The sequence below is a fragment of the Desmodus rotundus genome, chromosome 5 (genome assembly GCF_022682495.2).
Source record: "Desmodus rotundus isolate HL8 chromosome 5, HLdesRot8A.1, whole genome shotgun sequence".
Classification (NCBI taxonomy): domain Eukaryota; kingdom Metazoa; phylum Chordata; class Mammalia; order Chiroptera; family Phyllostomidae; genus Desmodus; species Desmodus rotundus.
Window position 1 is genome coordinate 89,272,595 of NC_071391.1, and position 17,469 is coordinate 89,290,063.

At 40.7% G+C, this 17,469-nt stretch overlaps 1 protein-coding gene across 2 annotated transcripts; it reads right to left on the reverse strand.

The window, feature by feature from the left end:
* Window positions 1-4,138: 4,138 nt before the first annotated feature.
* On the reverse strand, window positions 4,139-14,304 carry CD3E (CD3 epsilon subunit of T-cell receptor complex). Of its 2 annotated transcripts, XM_045204121.3 has the most exons (8): window positions 14,148-14,304; window positions 13,918-14,026; window positions 11,739-11,759; window positions 10,612-10,626; window positions 7,377-7,598; window positions 6,362-6,529; window positions 5,787-5,833; window positions 4,140-4,912 (listed from the first exon to the last, which is right to left on the reverse strand). In XM_045204121.3, the coding sequence occupies exons 2-8, from the start codon at window positions 13,964-13,966 to the stop codon at window positions 4,856-4,858; spliced, it is 579 nt and encodes a 192-aa protein (XP_045060056.1). In that variant the 5' UTR covers window positions 13,967-14,026; window positions 14,148-14,304; the 3' UTR covers window positions 4,140-4,855. The 2 variants fall into 2 exon arrangements, with proteins under 2 accessions (XP_053781233.1, XP_045060056.1); XM_053925258.2 differs by lacking the exons at window positions 10,612-10,626; window positions 11,739-11,759; window positions 13,918-14,026; window positions 14,148-14,304 and adding an exon at window positions 10,492-10,592 and having other exon boundaries at window positions 4,139-4,912.
* Between the last annotated feature and the right edge of the window lie 3,165 nt (window positions 14,305-17,469).

Consider the following 17,469-nt stretch of genomic DNA (forward strand, 5'->3'; position numbering starts at 1 on the left):
TCAATCCACTGAGTCACACAAACCAGGGCTGTATATGGTATTTTTAAAATCTCAACTTCCAATTGCTTATTGATAGTATATAGAAATGCAATTGCTTTTTGTATATTGATCTTGTACCCTGAATACTTCTTAAAGTATTCAGGGTACAAGATCAATATACAATTACTCATTGTAGTAGCTTTTTGTTTTTGTAGATCCCATTAGATATCCTACATAGATGATCATGTTATTTGTGAATAAAGACACCCTAACTTTTCCATTTCCAATCTGGATGTGTTTTACTTCAGTTTCTTGGCTTATTGCACTGACTAGAACCTCCAGTACAATGTCAGAAGTGGAAATAGGACATTCTTGACTTGTTTGTGATCTTAGAGGGAAAGTATTGTTTTTCGTTATTAAGTGTGATGTTGACTGTAGGTTTTTCTTAGGTGCCTTTTAATAAGCTGAGGACATTTCCTTCTCTTTCTAGTTTGTTGAGAATTTTTAGCAAAAATAGTTGGAAAGTATTGTCAAATGCTTCTTTTGCCTCCATTGAGATGTTTATATAGTTTTTCTTTCTTAGTAAAACCATATAAATTACACCAAATGTATTACATGGTAAATTACAATGGTGGCATGATCTGTTAAACCAGTCTTGCATTCCTGAAATAAACTGGTTTTTGTCGTTATAGTATTTCTTTTAATATATTATCAGATTAAATATGCTAAAACTTTGTGAGGAATTTTTGCATCTATTTATAAGGGATATTAGTCTACAGTTTATTTGTAACGTCTTTGGTTTTGATATCAGGGCATATTAGTCAGTGTTCCCCACAGATATAGAACTAATAGTATGCATATGTATATGCATCAGCAACTAGTGAAGGACAACATCATGGAAATTCCTTGTGAACATAAGTGTGTGTGTATGTATATGTGTGTGTGTATATACATATATATACATATATACATACATATACATATATATACATATGTGTGTGTGTGTGTGTATATGTGGGGAGAGAGAGAGAGAGACTGATTGATTTTAAGGAATTCGATCATGCATTTGTGAAGGCTGGCAATTCCAAAATCTGCCAGGTGGCCTGGCAGCTTAGGGACCCAGGGAATAGCTGATGTTTTAGCTTGAGTACAAAGGCATGCTAGAGAGAGAGTTTTCTTTAGAGACCTCCTTCTGTTTTTTCTTGAGGCCTTCAACTGATTGGATGAGACTCACCCACATTATAGAGAGTAGTCTGTTTTAATAAAAGTCTACTGATTTAAATGTTAATCTCAATGAAACAAAACACCTTCAGAACACTATCCAGATGTGTTTGACCAAATGTCTGGTTGCCATGGCTCAGCCAAGTTGACACATAAAATTAACCATTACAGAAGATAAGTTTGGTCTCCATAGTTTGAGTTGGAAATAGTCCCTTTTCAGTTTTCTGGAAGAATTTGTGTAGAATTGGCATTCTTTCTTAAATGCTTGCTAGCTTTCACAAATGCAGCCATCTTGGTCTGGAGTTTTTTTTGTGGAAAGCTTTTAACTATAAATTCAATTTATTTAATAGTTATAAAGCCATTTAGGTTATCTATTTCATATTTAGTGAATAGAGTGTCTTCTGTTTTGTCTTCAAATTCTACCTATCCTTCCCTTTAAGGCCCAGATCAAGAATCTCCTCATCCATGTTGCTTTCCCGACCACTTCAGCTCCCTCAGTTCCTCGTCAGAACACCTATAACACTGTCTGTAGCGCTCATGGGTGCATAATCACAGGTGTTCTTCTGTTGTTGTTTAACTTTCTGCATGCTCCCACACTGTTATATGACTGCCAGTTCCTGGAAGACTGAAACTGTTTATTTGTATCCCCTGAGCACTTAGCACAGTGCTGGTCTGCCACATGAGTGATTAGAAAAGTACTCATTGAAATAATACCTAAACAATTACATACAGAGCTCTTAAGTCAAGAAAATGGAGAACATTATTTATGATCACAGTTGGCCCTGGGGAACTGTTCATTGGAGTTGGATAATCCTGGCTTCTAATTCCAGCTCTGTTCTTCATTAGTCGTACATCTTTACAGGCAAATGACATTACCTCTCTGAGCCCCTGTATCTTCATCTGTAAAAGAAGGACAACAACATGTACCCTGTCAAGTTGTCATGATTAAATGAGGTAGTGCATGTAAAGTGCTCAGCATAATTTCTGGAGCATAGCAAACGCTCACTAAATGTTAACTTTTATTGCTTTTATCATGCTGAGCCACACCTCCCCTTGACCGGACATCATCAAATATACCTGGGACAAAACTACCACCCCTGGGCCAGCCTGATTAGTAGCTAGTGAAGGTCAACATCATGGAGACTCCCTGTGAGCATAAGCATTGAGTGCTTACAGGGAAAGAAGCAGTGTTTCAACAGGGATCATCAAATACAAACTGTAGCCACAAGCCCAAGGCTGAGTGTGTATAGTATGTGGAGGGCTGCTTTTTCAGTCCTGGTCACACACATGAATAGCTCTGTGGTCAGCAGGGAGGTTTCTGAGTGCAGATGGGAGAGAAGAGAGCCTGCTGGTTCCAGCTGGACTAAGACATATCCTCAGTGCTCTGGCTGCCTCTCTGTAAACTGAGCGTGTGTGCCTTAGAAGACTGAGGAAGAAGCCCTCCCACACTGTTGCTGTATCTCTGTTGCCTTGCTCCACCCGCAGCCCACATCCTGGCTACTAAACCGCAGCTGCTTCTGGCTGCAGGCTGCTGCCTCTTATAGCGGAGGGGGTGGTGCCTGCTTGATGGCACCTCCTTCCCCCATTTCCCCTAGCCCCAGCTCTGTAGCTCTTTCTTTCCTTCCTTTTTCTCCTTTTCTTCATATGACAAAGATTCTTCATTTATGAAAACTTCTACCAAAATTCTAATAGAAATTTAAGTGTTCATTTACAATAAAGTTAATCTTATAAAAACCAGTTTTTAGTGCATAATCAATAAAATACACTTAAAAAAGTTTTTATAAATGTTTTCTGGATTGCTTTTTATGATTAAAAATACTTTTTTTGACATCAAACTGATTGTATTAAAGACTTTATTGGTAAAATTCAACATTTTAATTTATTTATTTAAATTATTTTATTGTTGTTCAATTACAGTTGTCTGCATTCCCCCCCCCACTGCTCCCCCCCACCCCAGCCAAACCCCCCTCCCTCCCTTGCTTCCACTCTCCCCCTTGGTTTTGCTCATGTGTCCTTTATAGTAGTTCCTGAAAACCCTTTCCCTCATTATCTCCTCCTACCTCCCCTCCGGTTACTGTCAGATTGTTCTTACTTTCAGTGTCTCTGGTTATACGATCTCACCTTTAACGAGAACATAATCAACAAAAGAAAAAAGCAAGCAAAGTATTAAAGACTTTTTTCCTTCACATTTTGAAGTTGAAATAGAAGTGTGCCTAGTTCTCTTCATCAACTATGAAACCCATTTCTGAGACAGAAGGTGTGAATCACATCCTGATCAGTCCTGTCAAAGAAGGTGGTTATAGTAGCGTACATCACCCCAAATCATGATCATGCATGTTGCCGTCTAGTTGGTATTAAACTGTATATAGCTGTTTCTTCACATTCATTCAACATTGAGCCCCTACCGTGTGCCAGGCTCTGTTCTAGGCAGTAGGAATGCAGTTATGAAAATAAGACAGACACGATCTTTGACCTCAGAGATTTTTTTTTTTTAGATCTTACCAGGAACCAGCCCCTGGTAACCACTTTACCTGGATTAATTTATTTAACTTTTCCAGCATATCTGATTTTCAAATGAGGGAAGAGAGGCACTAAGAAGTTAAGTGATGTGCCCAAGGTCACCTGGCTGGTGGTGCAGCTTGTGGAAATCTATGTCCTGCCCCCCAGCCCCTTTGTACCTCCACTCTTCTCAGCAGCTGCCCTCATCTGCCTTTTAAGGCCTCCGTTTCTGTCTCATCCATTTTCTGAACTGACCACGTTGTCAGGGACACATCAATCTCAGCCACCCTTGATGTTTTTCTCTAAGAGAAGTTAATCAAATGACTAATTATTCTCTCTCTTTCTCTTTCAATTATTCCCTAATGCCCTTCTCTCTAAAGAGAGCTTCTGATAATGCCTTACCCGCTGTGAAAACAGGTAGTACGTGCCTTTGGGATCACAGCTGCAAATTTAGTCAATCAAAGGTGGGGAGGATCAGAGTTGTTTCAGGAAACAAGGCAGACTCTAAGGGCCTCCCAGAAAAGAGGGACAGCAATTCTTTTAGCCAAACACACTTTATTTCTTTTCTCTCCCCCCTGACAAGAAGCCTAGCACATTCATGGAGATGAAAATGACCACCCAGGGGCCTACAGTGCAGACAGGGGAGAGAAAACAAAGGGCTGGCTCTGGGCCAATGTTTGTGACTAGGTCAAGACCTCTGCCAACATTTACCCAGCAGCGCATTCCCACAGAGGGGTGACAGAGAGCTGGAACAATGGAAAGGTAGATGGAACGGTTAGGGTTGGGGGCAACTTTTAGGCAGGAAAAGGAGGGCACTGAAGGGAGAAGTAACATCCACCAGGGGAGAAAGGAATTGGGAGTGGTTGTGAGTAACAGAAATAAATATCCTGACAAGAGTGCAGGCCAGGTGTGAGGGGGTGAGTAGTGATGATATTTCAAAGAACAATGAAACAGCAATACCTTAGGACTAGGCCCCAGTAAGGAAGACTGGAAAGAGGGAGGGGACAAGGCTGCAGGTGTGCGTTAGTTCTACACTAGGCAGAGGGATAGTTTTTCTGTGGAATCCAAGACTTGCCCAGGAAATGGAGTAGCAGGGTGCCTGGGGAGGAAGAAGCCAAGCCTGGGCTAATGGGTGATGCAGTGTCCTCAGGAGCTGTCAGGTGCCTCTCTGATTCAGTCCAGAATACAGATCCCGCTGGCCTTTCCGGATGGGCTAGGGGTGAACAGAGGGGGTGGTCAGCAGGGTGGGAGGAAGTTCCTAAGACAGTGGGATTCCATCCATCTAGCTTTAGTGCAGTGGAAAGAACCTTGGACTAGGAGTCAGGAGGCAGGCTGGAACTCTAACTTGGCATTGACTGGTAATAGACTGGTGACCTCCTTCTGTGAGTCTCAGCTTCCCTACATTAAAAATGGGAATCTAAAGACCCACTTTTCAGGGCTTTTGTCAGAATTAAATAAAGTCACTCATGGGAAAGTGAATACTATGTGCTTGGCTGGTGCTCCATAAATATGTGTTGACTGTGTTCAAGTATGATATTCAAAATATTTAACAATTATAGTGTACACAGCGCAACCAATCAGAAAAATCCTGATGGTTTTCTGCTATGCCAGACATTACCTCTTTAGTTGTCATATCAGGAGGCAGTTCAGTGGGGAATGGCTGTGATGTCTGGCAGTATGTGTTGGGGACAGGGAAGCTTGGGGCTTTTTATCAGTGAAGTATTTTAATAATTCAACAACTGGTATGACTGTACCAGTGCATGCTGGTGGCACATCAGTCCTGAGTTGACCACGTTAGAATTTACATATGTGTTATTTCCCATGGCTATATCCCAGCTAATGAATAAGTAAGCTGGAGAAAGAGGAATGTTGTCTCCGCCCCCACCACCCAGCTGCTTTGTGGTGGTGGAGGCTGGGCAGTCTTGAGATAGCCCAGTTTTACCATGAAGGAGACAGAGGTGGGCACATAGTGTACTGTTCTAGAGCCCTGATCAGGGGCTTTAGGTGTCTGGCAGGCTAGATGAGCCGGCCCTCCTGTCCCTTTCTCCCATAGAAAGACCCTATCTCCCCACTCTATCCCGTATTACCTCATAGTCTGGATTGGGAACAGGTGGTGGCCTCTCCTTGTTTTGTCCTGCAGAAGAGAGGCGGGGAAAGATGTGTAGTTTACATGTGGGAAAGCCAATCTTGTGGCACTGAGACCCAGATTGAGGATGGCAAACCTGTTCGTTTTCTCCTCGAAGTCTCCCTTTTCCATTTCAGCCACCTTTTCTCATTTCTTTCTTTTATCCTATTGCTAATGCCCCCGCCTACTGTTCTTATCATTCTGTGGCTTTTCTCAGCTCAAAGTTGTTCTACTTTTTCCTTTCTCATAGAGGAAGGGAAAGGAAAAGGCAGAAACTAATGTCCCAAAGTCTCTCTCACCATAGGCTGGGGTAGAATCTGATTATTCCAGAACACTAACAGGCATTTGAGGAAGCCCATCCTGTTACTGAACATTTTTGCCCTTTTCTAAGGTGGGAAGGGGAAAAGTAATCTGAGATGTGAAACCCTCTGTTGAGATTGTGGCAACATAGTGAATGTTCCATAGAAGCCATCTTGACTTGCTGTCCATCCGGCCCCAGGCTGGGGATCTTCTCCCACCCAACTCCATGTTTCTTACCACCTGGCCTGCTGCCAGCACCTACTCCTCTGGTCACAGGTTTGGCCTTGGTCTTTCTATTCTTACTCCAGTAATACACCAGCAGTAGCAAGCCCAGGGTAATGCAGATATCGACTATGATGATTGCAGCTACTGCTGCCAGATCCACTTCCATGCAGTTCTCACACACTGGAGGGCAGTGGGAGAGGGAGAGGGGGTGTGGGAGAAGAGGAAAAATCACCGAGAAAGAAAGACACAAGGACATTGGAGATGAGAAATGAACAAATGAAGGTGATTCTCTCTTCAGTACTCACATGTTGGCAATAGCCCGAGTAGAGCCCTCCCTTTCAATGTGTTTATGACTATAAGCAAAGTGTGACTGTTATAGGTAGAAGCTCTGGTGTCAGACAGTCTTGGTTTAAAATCTAGCTGTATTACTCACTAGCTGTGAGAATTGTGAAATGTGTTTTCAGCCCTCAAAGACTCTGTTCCTGCATCTATAAAATGGGAATAAAATAGTACTTAACTCATATAGGTTGTTGAGAGGATCACATGAAAAAAAATCTCTGGAAGTCTTTGGTATAGTGCTTGAAACTTAATAAACACTCAATAAATGTTAGCTATCATTAGGATTTATTATTATACCTTAGCTTATGACATTTTATTATAGTAGTTTTGAGTCTCTTTTGAAAATCCTTCTGAAGGATGTATCTCTGGGTAAAGCATCTGATGAACTCATATCAGTATGCTATAATATTGGAGTGCTATAATGCAAATGACCCAATCTTGTCTCTTGGGAAGTTGTTTTAGATGAAGTGCTGACTGAGCTTACCTAGACAGTCCCATATTGGTATTTAGTCAATATTTCAGAAAACACTGATGCTGTGTGGCCCCAGAGAGTCCCAGTATTGAGTGTAGGAGAGGCATAAAGATGCCAGGGGACTGCAAGTCAGGTTAGGGGAAATAATTGAGAAGCCCTTTTGAAATGGTTTTTCCTAAAGAGTCTTGTAGTGCTTGCATTGGAGACCTATCTTACCTTTTGCTTTTAGGTAGAGATAATTGTGATACTTCTCCGAGGTGCTTGTACTCTGGCAGGCATAATAACCGCTGTCTTTCATTTCTGAAAAATCTTCTAGTATTAGGTCATCCCCTTGTTCAGTCTTTGGTTCACCATTGTGTTCCCAACTTATTGTTTCAGATACAAGATTCTTAGGGCACGTCAGCACTACCGTAGTTCCAGAGATGGAGACTTTATATGCTGAGGAATGGGATAGAAGAGAATGGAAATTGGAAGAAACCACTAAGATTTCAAGAAAGGAAATTAGTAAGAACCAACCAAATACAAAAAGTCATCTGTCTTTTAGGTCTCAAGTTTTCTTGTCAATGGGAACTCTGCTGGCTAAAGGGTGGGAGTGAAGTTACACAGAGCAGGACTACAGAACCTTTTGAGAGTGACTTTAAAGTGTAGGCATGGACATGGGGACTGGGGAAAGGGAGAATGGAAGTAAAGAAGGACCTATTAAAATCCCTATTTGCAGTGTTTCTAAACTATAATTTGGGGAGGACCTCTGTTCTTGAGATTATCTCTCTCAATCAATTTTTGAGAGCGATAATCTCAAGAACAGAGAATCCTCAGATAGGAAATACCTAGAAGAATGATAAACTTACTTTTTAGGGTACGTGGAAATTGACTTGAAAATGAAAAAAAGGAAAGAGTATAAGGAAATAACCTTGGTTTAAGCTTAAATTGTAGGTAAAATTTTTCAAGTAGGATGGCCACTATTCCCAAGGATTCCTGAAGAGGTAAGCTTACAAGATAACAACTCAGATACATCAAATTGAGAATATACCAGCATGTTTTTTTGCTCTAGATCCACTAAAGCTCAAAAAGTCTTTAAATCCTAAAGCTGAAAAAAGTTCTATAAGTCTTCAAGCTTATCCTCTTGCATTAGTAAGAACCATATTCCAGATAGATATGGAAAGGCCTTCTCAGGGATAAAGGCCTTCATATTTTTGTATCACTGATTCTTGGGCTTACCTATTTTTCATTATTCAGAAGTTATTTCTTAAAACTAACAGCATCCCTCATAATAGAGATCAAACATCTTTCTTCTTATTCTGTTCCATGTTTATGTTATTGCCCTTAAATTATGTGAAGCACTATATACTTTTTAAGGGAATGGCTCTTCCAACAAAAAAGTGGCTTTTTTAAAAATATTGCTCAGTATAATCATCTCTCAATTATTTTTGATGGAGGGAGGAACTATTGGTGTGGACAACTGAAATCCATGGTAGAATTTGGGGATCCAGCCACATTCCCCATAGCAGGTAATTTTGCCCCAGGCATGTGGGCAAAATTACCATGCGTCCTCATTTCCTGGAAGACTTGTAGTTGGGACACTGAGCAGCACCAGGCTATGTTTCAGTCTGAATATGACAGCTGGAAAGGAGGAGGGGTGGCGGTACTCAGGGATAGCCTTCTCTCTTTTGGGGGTGTTTTTCTACAGTATGCTATTGGGGACAGATCGCTAAACTGAGTCAGAAGTCCTGTGTTTGAACTCCAGATCTGCCTTAGATTGTATGACCAAGGGCAGGTCATTTAACTTTTCTAAACCTCAGTTTCTTAACTGGAAAATGGAGATAAAACATCTGCCTCACAAGGTATTTGTGGGAATTAAATGGATTATGAAGGTAAAAATGGATGGGGCATAGCAGATGCTTAAGAAAAACATTAGTTATTTCCTTCCTTTCCTTCATAAGGTTCTGCTACAATGGAGAATAGAACTGAGTTCTGACCCAGTTGCTCAAGTAGCTCTTTGGCTGAGATCATATGGAATGTAAACAAGTCATTCTCCAGGTTTATCCATCTGCTAATAATTGGGACTTGAGTATAATGACAATTTATAGTCAATATTATTTTGACTTAGAAATAATTTTTCAGCACTGATATTTTTAGAAATGTTTATTAACTAGAAATCATAAATAAAAGAATTTAAAAGTAAATAGGCATTTCACTCTGCTTGGTGTGTTTGATGGAAAAGGAAATGTAAAGAAAATTGTTCACAACTTTTATTGGCACAAATTTAATAGCAGAGCTTAGACCTCTACATGCTTATACAAGGGCCTAGAATTTTATGCTTAGAAATAGGATGTATGCTCACAAAGATTTTACACATACCCAGAGACAGTGTTTTATAATGCTTGAGAATGTGAGCTTCAGTATCAGCTAAGTCTACATTTACATTTATCTCTGTGATTGGACTGTTTACTTTCTAAACTTGGTTTTCTTATCTGTAGAATAAAGGTGTTAGCAGAGGACATTCAGGTAAAATATTTATAGCAATACCTAGAACATACGTGCTCAATAAACTTTAATGCTTATTATCTAGTCTGCATGCTTCCCATGTAATAACTAAAATTCACTAACTGCCTTCAATATGTCACATAATATTCTAGGTGAATTTTTCATTCAATCCTTATAACAATCCAAGTTATGTAGCATTATTATTTTCATTTTACACATGATGACTCTGTGGAACAGAGAAGTTAAATAAATTATTCAAAGAAACTCAGCAAGTATTCAGATATGAAGTCAGCCAGAATTCAGATATGGCAGTATAACTTCAGAGTTAGACTCTTAACCTTGTATTACACAGCCTTAACTCCTCTGCCTAAAATACTCTTCTTCCCTAAAATACAAGCTCATTTTTAAAAACTTGGCTCAAGAATCACCTCCTCTGGGGAGCTTTACTCAACTACTCTCTGTAGAGTTGACCACTCCTCTTTTTATATTTTGTTTTACTCTGTCTCTAACCACATCATAGCATGTGATACACTATCCTACCAATTTTTTATCTCTCACACAAGACCACTGGCTTCTTGAGGAGAGGGAATTAATGATTCATTCATGTGTATAATCACTTATTCACTAAAAAATATTCATTGAGCACCTGTTCTGTGGCAGGCACTGGGCCAGGTAAATAAGATACCATCTCTGCCTTAAATGAACTCATGATTTACACAAAAACCTGTGGTGGCCTTAACCCTTACCCACATGTATCTTCTTCCTGGAACATATACTGAGGGATAACTATCATGCTCAGCTATGATTAAACGTGACAGCAGCAAACAAACATAGACACTTCACATACATGTTCTAATGAAAGATGATTGTGCGTTTCCTCTAATCATTCTGGTTCTCAGTGTTTATTACAGTTATTGTCCTCCATGACTGTTTGAAAAGAAGTTGTATAGGGCAAAAATTCTCTTACCATTATCTTCATTCTCTGAAAAGAAAATAATAAGAAACCATTAGCAATACTTCTATCAGTGACTAAGGTCAGATCCTGCTCCCATGGGTTAAGATTCTTTCCTCAAACTTTAAATAACAATGGCTCTTTAAGTTCCCTAATGGCTGTATATGAAAAGCTGTTTTGGGCCCTACATCCTACATTAAACAGCTGATTGCTATTTATAAAAATGAATTCTAAATAATCATTTCACTGATTATTATATATTTCATATGATTATTTTACATAATAATCATATATACACACACACCAAATGTATATATACACCATATTACATGTAAATTTTATCTCAATAAAGTTGGGAAACACAGATCTAGTATATGTGCCGCCAAAGCAAGCACTAAAACAGATCTATATTGAACATAAATCAAGTACTAAACAAAAATCAACTCTTAATGGCAATAGCATGCAGAAGAGATGAGCTATTCTGAAATATATCAGTGCTTTTTGATATATCCCATTTGTCAAGAATGGATGACAAATATGCTGCATGGCAAAAAAAGGGGGGATCCTAAGGACACTACAAATTAGGAAGTGCACTAGGATGTAGATTGGCACCATGACTATCATTACACACAAAAAATAAGAAGGCTTCCAATATTGGGGCACTCTTTTTGACTATACTGCTATGATTGAGAAATTAAGTCCAGGCCATGCACACTCGTATGCATGCACACACATGAGCACGTAGTATGCACACATCCAGTGTTTTTGGACATGAGTTTCTGAATGTGCACTCAAATGCTGCATCCCATGCATTCATTCAACCCACATACCCTCTACAAAATCTCACATCAAATACCAAGTGCAAGCAAATGAAACTGTTGGCATTTTCAACTTAATAGTCTCAATTTTTTTCTTTTTGAATAGTTAAAACTCATTATTTCCTATGATCTCTACTGTTTCTCTATTCTTGGCTATAGCCAAAACTATCTCTAAACTTATAAAGAAAAGGTAAAGGAGAAAATGGTAGAAAGCCCTTTTATTGATCTCTGTGGAAGCTCTGTGGGAGGTTTACAGAAAGCTCCCCTCATAAATATGAAGAATTCTGGGCTGATTTCATAAAAAGGAAACAAAGTGTATCTCACCTTCTTGCCCGCAAGCACCAACTAGAAAATAAATAATAAGAAAAAAAGAGTTAGTAAACCTGTGAGTGCCTGAAATTCCAAGCAGAAAAAGTGCTGTGGTCTTGTCTGATCACTTCTGAATGCCTAAAGTCCTGCCCAAACACTGCTGGATCAGTCATTCCAGTACCACAAATTCCTGCTCAATTTGGGATGAAACAGAGCAAGAAAGCATCTAGTATTAAACAAGAAAACACAATATTTGACAAACAGAAGTTAGAAAAAGCTGGGGCTGCTTTTTGGGTGACTGGAAAAATAGCAACAAAATTTTGCAGCCACATCTTCATTTTGAAATTTGGTCTCTACGAAAGAAACACAAGCTCTTGGTTGGGTACAGGCACTGAGATTCTTGTTCCATCTCTGGCTCCTGCTTGTCTGATGTTTCAGTTTTTCCATTTGTTTTGCACTTAAGACAGATGAAAATATATGAAACTCTAATTACTCATCAGCTACAGCCTGTGCATTGAAGAGCCTGGTCACATTTCCACTGGGCCCTTCAGATCCCCTCACTCAGCAATAACTGGGATTCAGAACAAGTTTCCCTTGTTTGGCCTGAATGTTTTCTGTGTACCTGGACCTCTCTTTTAACCAATAGCCTCTACACTGTGTGAGAGACTGCAGCCCTCTGCCCCTCTCCAATACCCAGAGCATACTGGGCACATTCTCATAATCATGGTGCCAAATCTTTAGAACTTGGGTCTTTGATATTCATTCTTTCTCTCTCTCTCTCCCTCCCTCCCTCTCTGCAAAGCATAATTGATACTATAGGCCTCTAAGAAAATGCCTGACTACTTCCTGCAGGAGTTGCACCCTGCCCCTTGACAATCCAAACGTGTTCTTTGGACAAGTAGCAGACTAATAAGCCTGACAGCTTATAGAAATGCAGAATCACAACCCCTAATTCAGACCCACTGTAGCAGAAGCTGCAGTTTAACAAGATCCCCAGGTGATTTGTGTGTACATGCAAGCTTAAGAAACTCAAGATGGAGCAGGAAGAGGAGACATCATGGCTATGGCTTTAATAGGAGCCCCAGCTGGGAAGCATTTCCTAGGACTCTGAAACAAAACCATTGCAAGCCATGCTGCCTCCTGTAGTGCAGTTATAAAGAGCACAGGACTTGTAGACAGGTAGTCCTAATTTCCAAGATCAGTTTTAGCACTTACTGTGTGACTGTAAACAAGTTATTTAACTTCTTTGCGTATCAGTTTCTTTATAAAATAGGAGAAGCAATGTTTATCTCACAAGATGGAGGTAAGGATTAAATTCATTACTACATGTAAAGATTTTTTTTTACAGTTATCTGGAACTCAATAAATGGCAATCTTTTAAAGAAATTTTATTTATCCTATATGAGATATTGGAAACGCTCTTGGTGATCAATTGCTCCACCTTGCTTCAAAAGAAACTAAACTAATTGGACATCTTGATTAACTGAAAAGAACTGAAAATTATGAAGTGTTTTATTGTCCTACACACAAAGCTTGCTACATCCTGTGTAGAGTTTGGGTTCAACTCTATAGTCTCCTCACAACAAGGAGCAATGGTTGACTCTTCTAATTTCTTTTGTATTCCTTTTTAAAATCCTCACTCAAGGATATGCCCATTGATTTTGGGGGCAGAGAGGGTCGGGGGGGGAGAGAGAGAGAGAGAGCAAGAGAAACTCAGAGAGAGAAACTCAATCGGTTGCTTCTTGCATGTGCCCCAACCAGGGATTGAATCTGCAGCCTAGGTATGTGCCCTGCTGCCCTCACCAGGAATTGAACCCAAAGCTTTTGGTGTAGGGGATGGCACTCCAACCAACTGGACGCTGTGGCCAGAACTCTTTTGTATTAGTTTTTAAGGGCCGGGTAGTTCACTGACAGAAAGAGCTCATTCTTGAAGGCAGAGAGATCACTTTGTTTTCTGGAGATATGATCATCCCAACTGCTGTTCTTTGGCTGTCCCCTGAAAGGTCTCTGAGGCCTCTGGGGCATGCTTTTCCATTAGCCTTCAGCCCTAGTTCCCTATGCTAGCCTTGCATAAACAGCTCTTTACATCTTCTAGTCCATGATGCCCTTGGTTCCACTGGGCAACACCAGCTTAGGCTGTGAGCCTTGCCATGGTCTGGAGAAACACCACTCATTTTCATTCCATCTTACTCACCTGACAGGAGGCAGAGTCCCAGAACTCTCCAGAGATTCCCCAACTGCATCTTTTTCTCACTGGACTCTAACTTTACCTAAGATGGCGGAGGCCAGTTGGCTTATTACTTCTGAAAAAGAAACCAAAGGACTTTTTCAAAACCCCTGCTGAAGATGAGGACCCTGTGGCCTTTGCTTCCATTGTCCAGAAGACTTGGATGAAAAAGGGGGCTTTGTAAGAGGGAGACTCACCATTTTCCGAAGCAGGCACCTAGGGCTGGGAGGGGAGGCGGATTTCTGAACCCCACACAGGAAGTGTGGAGGGGCCTCTGGGCCTGCAGAGTTCAACGTCACTTGGAAACGTTTGAGGCAGAGGCAGCCACCTGTGTTGGCTGGGGAGAGTTGGGCCCCATATATTTTCATAGGACAACCAGAGGACTGGCAGAGCCTGAAGGTACGGTGAGAAATACATGCAGTTTAGCTGCTGGGGCCTTGCACAATGCACCTCCACATTGTGGGCCGCTTTCTCATATACTCCCCACCAACACAAGCTGTGACAGGAAAAGAGAGGAGTACTTTGTGGTGCGGGCATGGAGCAGCAGGGTAAAGTTATCTTATTAACAAAAGCTGTTGGCTTAAAAATACATGTTAGCTTAAAACCATGAGATACCATTTTTTTGCCTATAATATTTATAAAAATATTTTAAAACACAATTTTCAATGTTGGAAAGGGTAAAGAGTGATAGTCTCAAAATCTGCTGACTTGAATGTAAACTGATACAGCCTATCTTGATTTTTTAAGAATGTTTTAATCAAGTACTTATTTTATGCCAGGCACTATGCTGAGGGCTTTACCAATACATGTCATTTAATCCTCAAAACAACCCTTTAAGGTCTGTATTACTTTTATCCCCATTTATAATTGAGCAAACTGAGGCTCAGACAAGTTATCTAACTTGTTGCAGAGCTGGAATCGTAGAAAACATTTTGGCAAAATTCACTTATTTAGTAAATATTTAATATCTACGATGCTGTAGTATATGCTGGGTGCTAATGATATGGCAGTAACATGATAGATAGTCCTTGTGGAGGATGAAAAGAAATGTGGACATTAAACAGATTATTTCAAGAGATTGATACTGAGAAGGAGGACGTATAGGTCTTGCCAGAGTTATAAAAGGGAACTAATATAGTGCAGGGGGTAGGGAAGATGTCCCTGAGACAGTGACATCTAAGCTGAAATGTGATGGATGACTAGGAATGAACCAGGGGGAGGGGAAAAACAAATAAAATATTTCAGACAGTGAGAGCAGCGTGTTTGAAGTTTGGAGATGAGAAAGAGAGGTCCATTCAAGAAACTGGATGTCCAGGATGGCAGGTAACAGAGAGTGAGGAGGAATGGCAAGAAATGGGACAGGAAACTCAGCTGGGGCCAGATGGGGTTAAAGATTCTTAATTAAGGATTAATCTAAGGGCAGTGGGAAGCAATTGAAGGGTTCAAAATAGGGAAGTGACAGTATCAAATTCTCTAAAATTGTAAATGAAAACAATTATGGAAATAATACATGGACATGTTAAAAACAACGAAACACAGAAGGGTACGGAACAATAGTCCCCTGCCCAACCTCACCTCAGCCCTATTCCTCTCCCTAAAGAAAATCACTTTTAACTTTGTAAACTGTTTTTTTTTTTTTTTCTGGTTACCTTCTTATCTCTAAATATGCATTCTCTATCATTCAGGTTTTCTAGGTTTGATATATGTGTGCAGCTGGCTCACTGAGGGAGTGCAGGAACTGTACCTGTAAGGAAAAGAAACAGAACTGGGCAGAAGGAGAAAGTAAAGTACAATAAGGTAGCAAGGGAGACCTCAGCCAATCCCTTGAAGAGTTCTCAGGCTGGGGTCAATTTCTGTGAGAGGGCTCAGCTGTGATCCTCTGGGGACGATCCCCTCAGCTGAGTGAACAGTCCTCAAAGGGTGACCTGGACCCTGGCTGGTGTGACTCAGTGGACTGAGTACCAGCCTTCGAATCAAAGGGTCACTGGTTGGATTCCCAGTTTAGGGCACATGACTGGGTTGTGGACCAGGTCCCCAGTAGGGGGCACACCAGAGGCAACCACACATTGATGTTTCTCTCCCTCTCTTTCCCCCTCCTTTTCCCTCTCTAAAATAAATAAATAAAGTCTTTAAAATAAAAGGACGACTTGCATGGCCCCACACAGCACACACATTTCACCCCTTGCACTGCTTAGATCTACTTGATATATAATAATTTCATTCCATCCTTAAACAGCCTTTTTTGGACTCTGGTTGATCTCTTTTCCTGAAGAAGCTTAGAAAAGGAAAGTTAGTGTGACAAATTATGGCAGCTGTTCTGGTGGCCCCATCTAATAGTCATCATCTTCCTTTGTTATCTATTCTGGATTGCTTTCAGCCTCTGCTAGCACTTCCACTAACCTAAGGGAATACATAGCTTGAAAAGGCTGAGTCCCTGGTTGGCATGGTCTTTTCAGTCTGTAAACCCCTGAGTTCTAATGTATTATCCCTGCTCCCTGACTCCTCCTGATAATAAGGAGAGATTCACTCTGCTGGGCAAGTGAATTTTTGTTTGTTTGACTACTGGTCTGTTGGCAGCAGTATGCAGCAGGTGTAACTTAGTTTAATAGGACTCTTGCTGTGCACCATGGTGGAAGCATTCTTACCCTTGGAAGCCATGGCCTCTAGAAACTCAGAGTCTAGAGTCAATGGGACAGAAAGCACAAATTTCCTAAATGGTTCACTGGGAGTAATGGTAACCATGGATATTTTTACTTCCAACCCTTAGTTCCTGGATGCATGTATTCTACCTCTTGGGGACACAGTACCATATTGCAGTCATTAATTTAAGATGTATGCCTCATTCTAAAGAATAGTGCCCTAGCCTTCAGGGTGTCATCTCTAAGTTGATACTTAGCTGCATCTTCAAAAGGCTGGCTCTTCCATCGACCGATCAGGGGGCAGTTTCAGGATGGTGTAATATATGATAGGACCAGTGGATCCCCCAGTTATATGCCCATATATACTTTTGTTATAAAGTGGGTCCCTTGATCTGTTGATCCAATGCTATTGGATCAGACAATACGTGAACTCTTAAGTAGTAGGGCTAACTGAGACACGGCAGGCAAGGAAATCAAATCTATACCCAGAATATGTATCAATTTCTATTAAATGAATTGAGCCCTTTCCAAGTTTGTTTTGGAAGGGTTCCAATTTAATCAACTTGCCAAGAAGTGGCTGGTTGGTTTCCTCCAGGGATGGTCCCAAATCGGATGGTCAGCAGGGACTCTGTTTGGGCAGCAGCAGTAGTTAGATCATCCTTGGTGAGTAGGAGCCCACACTGATGTACCCACTAATGCCACCATAGCTACTACATTCACAACCCCATTGTCCTTGTATGGGGATGACTGAGGACAGAGGTTAATTGACATTAGCTGGCCAACTCATTTTCTTCTATTTTGTGTTGTAGTGCCTCTTCCATGATGGATGTTCTCTGGTGGGTGTTAACATGTGACACAAAGATCTTCACATTTTATAATG